The 9906-nt window shown below is 36.9% G+C and overlaps 1 protein-coding gene across 1 annotated transcript; it reads right to left on the bottom strand.

Annotated features, from left to right (window-relative positions):
- Positions 1 to 332: 332 nt before the first annotated feature.
- On the bottom strand, positions 333 to 488 carry LOC124521345 (60S ribosomal protein L39-like). Its single transcript, XM_047092452.1, has one exon. The coding sequence runs from the start codon at positions 486 to 488 to the stop codon at positions 333 to 335; it is 156 nt and encodes a 51-aa protein (XP_046948408.1).
- Positions 489 to 9906: the final 9418 nt, after the last annotated feature.

The following is a 9906-nucleotide window of genomic DNA, read 5'->3' as shown; positions in this document are numbered from 1 at the left end:
CTACTTGTACTCAGGGGAGGCATTTATACAAGGATATGACTTATTAGGGATCACCCTGGGGTGTGCTCAAGATTCATTATTTTATTTGGTTGTCTATCTTTTATTATTGAATTTGAGAGTTCTTTATATTTTCTGGATGTATTTTTTTTTAAGGTCTCACATATTTATTACTGAACTAACCTACTGGTGCAGAAGCATAGTAACAGAGAAAAATCATTTCCCCAATGAAACATGTCTACTGTTCAGGTAGTAATGATGTTTACAGAGTGATAGGATATGAGCATGTGACCTTCATGCAGCATAAATATGTGTGTCATCTCATGTGTAATCCCTTACAGACCCTGCTTGGTTCTTTTCCAATGCCTCCTCTTGGAGTTGTACCTGATTTTATTACCAGTTTTCATCTGAATCCACTGGGAAATGGGACGATTCTGCTTTTGTCTCTTGGCCAGGAATCCCTTGATTCTAAAAGTCTCATGAGAAAACATGATGAGGAACAGTCAATCGCACACACCATAATGGCAGAGAAAAAGAGAGATCTGGAGGTATGTTTTTAAATTAAATATAGGGATGCCTGGGTGGCTCAGTCAGTTAAGCATCCAACTCTTGATCCCTGTTCAGGTCTTGATCTCAGGGTTGTGAGTTGAAGCCCCATGTTGGGCCCCACATTGGGCCCCATGTTGGGTGTGAACACTACTTAAAAAAATAATCTAAAAATATAATTTTCTCCCAGTTTGTGACATGTCATTTTGTTCTCTTAAAAATGTCTCTCAAAGATCAGAAATGTTGAATGTTGATGAAGTCCTATTTTTCAGTTTGTTCCTTTATGGGTCATGCTTTGGTGTTGGAGCAAAGAGATCTTTCCCTAATGAGGTCACAATGGGTTTCTTCTATATTTTCTTTTAGGAATTTTTTAGTTTTATATTTAGGCACGTGATCCATTTTGAATTAATTTTTGTAAATTGTGTCAAAGTATGAATCGGAGTTTATTTCTTGCACATGGATATACAGTTGTTGGGATATTGGTCTTTGGTTGTTTTGTAATAGTCTGGTTTTGGGATCAGGATAACGCTGATCTCAGATAATGAATTGAGAAGTATTCCTCACCTTCAGTTTTATGGGAAAGTTTGTATAGAATTAATATTATTTCTCCCTTAAAATTTTGGTAGAACTTGTCATTGAAACCATCTGAGTCTGGAAATTTCTTTGTAGGAAGAAATTTGTTTAATAGATATAAGGTTATTCAAGTCATCAAATTCTTGAATGAACATTGGTAGTTTGTGATTTTCAAGAAATGTGTCCATTTCATTTAAGTTGTTGTCTAGTTTATAGGCATAAATTTTTTTAAATAATATTCCATTATTATCCTTTAAATATCTGTAGAATCTGCAGGGATGTTGCTTCTGTTATTCCTAATACTGGTATTTTTTTTCTTCTTTTTTCCTGAAAACACTAGAAACTCATCAATTTTATTTATGTTTGCAAGAAACAGTTTTTTGTTTCATTGATTTTTCTATATTGCTTTCCTGTTTTCTATTTCATTGATTTTTGCTCTGATCTTTATTTCCTTTCTTCTACTTATTTTGAGTTTAGTTTGGTCTCCTTTTTTTAGTTTCTTAATATGTGAACTGAGGTTTTGAGACCTTTCTTCTTTTCAAAACAGGGGTTTGGTGCTAAATTTCCCCAAAGTAGTGTTTTAGTACCATCTTGCAAGTTTGTTCTGTTTTTGTCATTTTCATTCAGTTCAAAATACTTTCTATTTTTCATTTTGATTTATACTTTGACTTATGGGTTGCTTAGAAGTATGTTAGTAAGTATTGAGAAACTTCCCAGAGAACTTTATGTTATTTATTTCTAGTTTAGTTCCATTGTGGTCAGAGAATTTACTTTGTATGACAAATTCTTTCTAATTCATTAAGACTTTAAATTTATGGCCCAGTATATAGTCTATCTTAGGATATGTTTTGTGTGCACCTGAAAGGAATGTGTATTCTACTTTTGTGGGTGGAGTTTTCTATAAATATCAATTGGGTCATGTTGATGGATACCATTACTTAAATCTTCTATGTCTTTATTGATTTCCTGTCTTTATTGAAGTTCTTCACTAAAATGGTCTCCTTATAGTTTTATCATTTTTGTTTCATGTACTTTGAAACTTTATTACTAGATGCATCACCTTTTGGGGGATTGTTTTGTGATATGGATGAATTGACCATTCTATCATTATGAAATGACTTTCTTTACCTCTGATTATATTCTTTACTCTGTAATATACTTTGTCTAGTATTACTACAGCTACTGTACCTTTCTTTTGGTTAGTGTGGTATATACTTTTCCATCCTTTGGCTTTTAACATATTTGGTGCTTTTATATTTAAACTGTGTTTCTTACAGACAGCATACAGTTGGGTCTTGATTTTTTTTTTTCCTCCAAATTTAACAATCAATTCTTTTTATGTGGAGTATGTAGACCATTTACACTTAATGTGATTATTAATATAGTTATGTTTAAATCTATTGTCTTGCTAATTGTTTTCTATTTGTTCCACATTCTTTGTTCTCATCTTCTTATTTTCTATCTCTTTTTGGATTATTTTTATTATTTCATAGGTAAGATGATTATAGCTCTTTGTTTTGTTATTTTAGTAGTTGCTTTAGAGCTTATAATATACATATTTAACAGTCTACTATCGAGTGTATAATATGAGAAATTTACAACAGCATACTTCTATTTCTCTCCTAACATCTTCTGTGTTGTTGTCGCCACATATTTTACTTCTATATGTTATAAACCCTACATACATTGTGATTATTTTTGTGTAACTAATTATTTTAAAAGGTATTTAAATAATAAGAAAGGAATCATGTATATTTACCTATGAATTTACCATATTAGGGTTATTCATTCCTTTCTATAGATCTATATTTTCATCTTGTATCATTTTCCATCTTCTTGTAGGATTTTAGCATTTCTTATACTCCAGGTTTGCTGGTGGTGATGAACTTTTCCAGTTTTTGTATGTCTCAGAAGTCATTACTTTGGTTTTTAAAGATATGTTTGCTACTACAGAATTTTAGGCAGACAACTTTTTCTTTCAGTAACTTAAAGATGCTGTTTCATTGCTTTCTGGCATGCATTGTTGTTGATGAGATATCTGCTGTCATAGTATTCTTATTCCTCTGTCTACAACATATCTTTTTTCCTCTGACTGCTTTTAAGATTTTCTATTTATCACTGGTTTGATTTGATTATGATGTGCAATCTGTAGCTTTCTTCATGTTTCTTGCACTTGGCCTTTATTGAGATTCTTGAATCTATGGGTTTATAGTTTTTATCAAATTTGAAAATATTACAGCCAATATTCAAGTAGTTTTCTGTCTTCCCTTTCTCCCTCTCCTCCTCTGACTCTGATTACACATACAGGAGGTCACTTCAAATTGTTCTACACCCTACCAATGTTGAGTTTATTTTAAAAAATTCTCTTTCTCTCTGAGTTTCATTTTGAATAGTTTCTACTGGTATGTTTCAAAGTATACTGATGTCTTCTTCTGCAATGTTTAATGTACTACTAATCTTATATAATTAAATTTTATTTAACATATTGTAGTTTTCATCTCTATGAGTCCAACTTTTGTATCTTTTACGTCTCTACTTAGCTTTTGAATTATAGTTATAATAACTATTTAATATCCTTGTCTACTAATTCTAATGTCTGTGTCAATTTTGAGTTGGTTTCAACTGATTACTCTTTATAATCATGGATTGTATGTTCCTGTTTCTTTATATGCCTGGTAATTTTGATTAGATACCAGCCATTGTGAATTTTTCCTTGTTGGGTTCTGGATATTTTTATTTTCATATAAATATTCTTGAACTTTGGTCTGTGATGAAATAGTTTGTGATGAAACTGGAAATAGTTTGGCCTTTTGGGTCTTGTGGTTAAGATTTGCTAGGTGAGACCAAATCAGTGCTCAGTCTAGGGTTTATTATTACTCCCCACTCTTGAGGCAAAATCCTAGAATTATGGAGTTTTACAGTATGGCTAGTGGGAACAAATACTGTTTCTGGCCCTATGTGAATACTGGGTACCTCTCCTTCTAGTCCTTTTGGGTGATTCTTTCCCTGGGCTTGGATATTTTCTATACAGGTGCTTATTAGCACTTAGCTGACTACTCAGTGGGACCCTTCTCCTGATCTTCAGGGTTATCTCTGTGTACATCTGTCTCCTCTTTTATTCTGCCCTGGGAGCTCTAAATTCTTTGTTCTGTCTGGACTCTCAACTTCTGTCTTCTCACTAAAGGAATCTTCTGTGCTCCATCTTGGTTCCCCTTCCTTGTGCCTTGATCTGGAAACTCAAAGTAGGGACTACTGTAGGGTGCACTTTGTTTCTTGTCTTCTAGGAATCACTGTCCATTGTTGACTGATGTACAGTATCTTAAAAGTCAGTGCATTATATATTTTGTCAATATTTTGAATATTTTAGGGAAGTGGATAATGGTCTTTCTTAGTTGACTGGAAACCTTAATCCTCCTTTATTTTTTTCATAAGTTTTATTACCATCTGATATTACATATTTATTTGGTTTTTCTTTCTTTCTTATTAGATGGAGGCTCAATGACAGCGGGGATCTTTTTGTTCACTACTGAATCCTCTTTAAGAATAGTGCCTGCTACATAATAGGTGCTCAATAAATAGTTATTAATGAATAAAAGGATGGCAATGAATGAGTGTATCCTAACTCTTAGCCACCATTCCAGTGCATAGATCTCCTCATGCCCTCTATCCCTGTCAGGTCCCTGCCTTTGTGCTTCTGCTCATGCTGGTTCCTGAATGATAAACTCTTCCCTCTATCCTCTAAAATGCTTACTTATCTTTCAAACTGCACTTCCCATATGTTCTCCTCCATAAATTATTCTCTGGTTGTTATGGGTTATCCAGATTTCTTCCTTTTCCAAGATCTTTCACCACCTAGAGTCAGAAGCACATAAATTACAATTCCAATGCTCCTTATTAAGGCAATGTGAGCTCTTTGAGGACTTTCTCTCATATATCCCTCTAAACCTGGCATAGCGCTGGTCTCAAAAAATACATGTTGGGGTCTCTGCTCTTTGCAAGCAGATTCTTTTGTTCTTTCCCAGTTTCAATTTTTTCCACAATAGTGCTTCACATATGTCATGGGCTGGTAGCCTATCCTTTTTAAAGTTTTTAGAAGCCAGGGTATCTTAATTGGGTTGGAGCAGAGAATTTGGAAGACATTTAAGTTAGAACACAGGGTTTAGAAATGGGACCTGGAAGAAAAGGAGGGACAGGTGGGGTGAGGAACTAGTATTTGGTGACCATTCATTTATTCTATCTTTGTTTATTTTCTCTTTTAACTGTCTCCACAGAACCATGGTCTCACTATGTTAATATCAAGGCTGACAAGTTAAAACAATATTACTTGTTAATAAAGATGAATAATAGAGAGTGATTGGATTTATGGAAAAACATGCTGCTATGGACTGAATTGTGTCTCTCCTTCTACCATTCGTATGTTGAAGCCCTAACCTTCAACGTATTTAAAGATAAGATCTTTGAGAGGTAATTAGGGTTAGCTGAGGTCCTGAGAGTCTCTTATAAGAGAGACACTGGGGTTCTCTCCCCCTCTGTCTCTGCCCTGTGAGCTAATGGCATGATGGAGGCCATCTGCAAGTCAGGGAGAGAGTTCTCATCAGGAACTGACCTTGATGGCACCCTGAGCTCTGATTTTCAGTCTTTACAACTGTGAGAAAATGAATTTATGTTGTTTAATTACCCAGTCTATGGTATTTTGTTATGGCATTCCAAGCTAAGACACATGCCAATTAGTGTGTCACAACTTGGGTGGATTGGTTAGAGGAAGTCACATCCAAGGAGAGATACATTTGTCATGTCCCTTGTTTGGCCTTGATGAGGAATCATGTAGTGTTGATATTCCCCACAGATACCCCTGGAAGCCACCTTAATATATTGCTCAGCTGGTCCACTTCCTTTCCTGGCAGGGCTATCAAAAGCCTTCTACAGTAGGGTGCAGTTCTTCCCAACTTCCTCACCTTGTTATTGGGGCCAAGGTCACCTTGATTGAGGCTGTAAACATGGGTTAGATGCCCCAGGCAGCTCTGAGGAGAAAGTACTCTCCCTCTGTTAGATCAAAGGCACAGAGCTTTGTGCCCTTGAAGCATGAAGTTAGTTCTGAGGGTGAACTATAGGAATCTTTGGCCTCACTTACCAATGGACAGCAGAGTGCCTGGAAGGTAGCTCAATCCACCATTAACTCCTAATCTGCATGTATCATGTTCCAAATCCCCACCAGGTCTCCATGAAATTCCCTAAGGGTACAGCTTTCTCTTCTTGTGGTTTGTTTCTGATTTGTGGGATCTCCCTCCTCTCAGCTGCCATCAAACACAACCTCATGACTCTTTCTCTAGCCTACTCCCAACTGAGGGATGGTCTCACTACTATCCTTCAGCTCTCTCAGCAAGATACCTAATTCCTCCCTTCCTGGTAATAGCCTGTGAACATTGTCTTTTGTCCATTTCCCCAGTTAATATTTCTAGGGTGATCTCAACCTGTTAGAACCCCTCTCCCTCTTTGGGATGATCTTACCTGCCAAACAAGAGGTCTGTTGGTCCATAGAAAGAAGATACGTTTGAAAGTACCCAGCCAACCTGGAAAACAAATGTCAACATTTTTTTGCACTGGTATACATCCTGGGGTGACCTCCACAATGAATACAATTCCTTTCTGGGAATGTGGCCATTTGAGACCCCAAAGATAATAGCTTGGAGATTTTCCCCTATTTTGATTTTTTTTTTTTGATAAACATTCTCTGTTTGAAAAGAACCTGGATTTTACAAATTCACCTGCTCGTGTTTACGGTTTTAGGTCTTTTATCTCTCAGCCATCAGGGAAAAATTACTATGGCAGAAGTAAAAGTAGACTGGCCACTCTTATCTCTGTCAAACTCAGGGAACTGCTGTCAGATCACCAGGCTCACATGACAGGGCTATTTTTCTTCTGGAGTTGATCTTGTTCCCTGGCAAGCTGGATGTGATTTGTCTTAACACTCAGATTCCCCTGCCAGAGTGTTCATGGAATGTTTGGACACATGGTCTTATAAAAATGATATTTTGAACTTTATTATATATACTTCTCTTGGACTGGTTGTTTTGGGGGTCTTGAGCACCCAAATTGGCAATACTCTTCTTGGACTCCACTGGGAACCACTGGGGGATGGGCAGATTACTTCTTTGCGTGACAAATCTTTTTCACAAATATTTATTTATTTTGAGAGAGAGAAAGACAGAGAGGGAGAGAGACTGCAAGCTGTAGAGGGAGGCAGAGAGAGAATCCCAAGTAGGCTCTGCCTTATCAGGGCAGAGCCCAATGCCAGTCTTGATCTCACAAACTGTGAGACCATGACCTGAGCCAAAATCAAGAGTCAGACACTTAACCAACTGAGCCACCTAGCTGTCACTGTGTGACATATCTTTAGAGACAGTTGTACTGATTGAAAGTGAAATTTCCCAATAAACTCATTTATGAATAGAACCTGTGGAATCAAACAAATGGTAGCTTGTGGAATACATTTGGGGGGAATTTAAACAGTACCTCTTCTTTATTGGGCCTCCTCTAGCATTATTGACTCTGTTAAATCAGGTCACCTCGGATTAATAACATTCAAAGGATGGATAATCTCAATCAGGTAGAAAGGTAATATGCCCTCTTGTTTAAATCATGGACACAACTGTTCTAGAACCCACCAGGCCTACAACTTTGTCCTGGGAAAGTTAGGTGGCCAAAGGGATTAAATAGGTATAAGAGCTTTCAGACTCTTCAAACTCAACATATTTTATCTCCAGGCCCTTGAGGTAGATGTATCATTTACTAGCAGAGTGTAAAAAACTTAAAATTGGGTTTAGTCGTCAAGCGTTCCAGCAAAAGTTGGCCTTAACTTCCTGGTGCCTAGTTTGACAAGAACTAGTTAACAGGCAAAAACAAAACATAACAAATCTCAAAAGAAAAGAAACCCAAACATATACACAAATTAGCTGGATTGGTGAAGACCTGTGTAAACCAGAACACCAGAAACATCTAATTGGGACCTTATCAAATTTAAAGTCTGTAATAAATTTTACTTTGCTTGGAAAACACTTAGTTGTAATAAAACTCAGTGAGATGACCTGATTGTGGTGGATAGATCTGATAATAAAAACATAGTTCAGGACAATTACCTGAGGCACAAGGCTATTAAGAATATGAGTTCTCAGATACCAGTTGAGCTTATGGTAGCTTACCTTCCCAGCTCTAAAAAGCCCAGTGTTTGCAGATCCCTCACATTGTGTAAAACTGTAGCAGAATAGCATGCCAGAGGAAGATCATTTGTGCCTAGATCCACCACTGAGTGGTGGGTCCCCAGTCCTAGTAATTTGCTCACCTTTATTGACTCTATGAACATTGATCAACTAGCTGGACAAAGATGGTAGTTTATCCCATCTTTAAAAAGAGACAGCTTTCTGCGTTTCCCAAATATAAACTTACTAGTTTGGGGACATTCTATGGAAAATATTTCCTTGATGAACTAACTGAAGCTTTATTTATGAACAGAACAATGTTTTTATGTGAGAAGCAGACAGACTTTTAGATAAGGCTTTTCAACCACAGACATGTTTTTAACCAATTACCAGATGGTGTTGAACAACATTAGATCATGTGAGGTTTTTGTTGACTCTTTCCTGGCCTTCACATTTATGGTGAACTAACCAAAGATCCATAGTTACTGATACTCATACATGCTGAGTATTACAATTTTATAAGAGCACTCAGGGTCAATAAATGGAGCAGTAAAATCAGGGAAGTGTTCTGAACTCCATCATTTCAATTTATTTCTTAATGGTTTGATATCACCTTCTGGTTGAATTGGATGTGAACACCCCTATAATGTTAAAAGCAAAAGCATGCATTGTTTTATTTTTAGATCATAATTTTCACTACCTTGAGCTAGGAGTGGCCTGAAGAGACAAGGGAGCTGATGCCTACTGCCAAAGGAAACCTCCAGAGTAATGATCACAGAAGCAATGCTACCAAATTTGGTAGATGTTTCTAACTACCTGCTTTCACTAATTTATAAACAAAAACTGTGCATGGTTAGGATTGTGGACTTTGGCTTCAACTGCCTGAGTCCAAATATAGGCTTTGACATTTATTAGTTGTATGGCCTTGGGTCTCATTTTCTTCATCTGTGAATGGGAACAGGGCCTACCTCTTTGGTGAACTTACATGACTTAATACATATAGAGTTCTGGAAGTAACTGGGCATTTTTAAGGGCTTGTTATGAAAGCCCATAGAATTTGTTCTTATGCATACCCACTTAAAAAAGTCCAGGCTAAAATTTTTATGATCATTCTCCGTCTTGCTCACCCATCTATCTGTGCATTGTGATTGAGCCAGGACTCTTTACTAAAAAATGAATCTTGGCATTGTCTGCCCATTAGTTTCTCCAGTTGGAGGAGGGATGGCTTCTCCTCAGCCGTTCTCCTTGAGGGACTCCTCAGCTCAGCTCCCACAAGAGGATACCACCCTTATCCTTGGCTCTGCTGCTAGTGAAGGTGCATACATTTGAAATGGCAGCCCACACTAGCTGCACCAAAGGTGATTTTCAGAATGAACAGCCTGAGCTCATTGTCTCTCAATTCTGATTTAAAAAACTCTGCTAATAAGAACAATATATAATGAGACTGTTCAAGTGACAACCTGGAGTCTAAAGTCTCAATAGTCTAAAATCTATCCCAGGTCAGATCATACCACTAGAGATGAGCACTGAGACCTCATTATTCTGCCCTTCCCATGTCCCCTCCCTCGAATTTTCCTGCCTTCACTATGTGGGC

Source organism: Lynx rufus, unplaced genomic scaffold, assembly GCF_022079265.1.
Source record: "Lynx rufus isolate CCGP_SWC_20201006 ecotype Redwood Valley unplaced genomic scaffold, mLynRuf1.p SCAF_3, whole genome shotgun sequence".
NCBI classification, from domain to species: domain Eukaryota; kingdom Metazoa; phylum Chordata; class Mammalia; order Carnivora; family Felidae; genus Lynx; species Lynx rufus.
The sequence above is the reverse complement of the archived record's forward strand: the minus strand, read 5'-3'. Positions and strand labels throughout refer to the sequence as shown.

Coding starts and splice junctions, on each gene's coding strand:
- LOC124521345 (XM_047092452.1), bottom strand. CDS start 488: ATGTTTTCTCATGAGACTTTTAGAATCAAGGGATTCCTGGCCAAGAGA.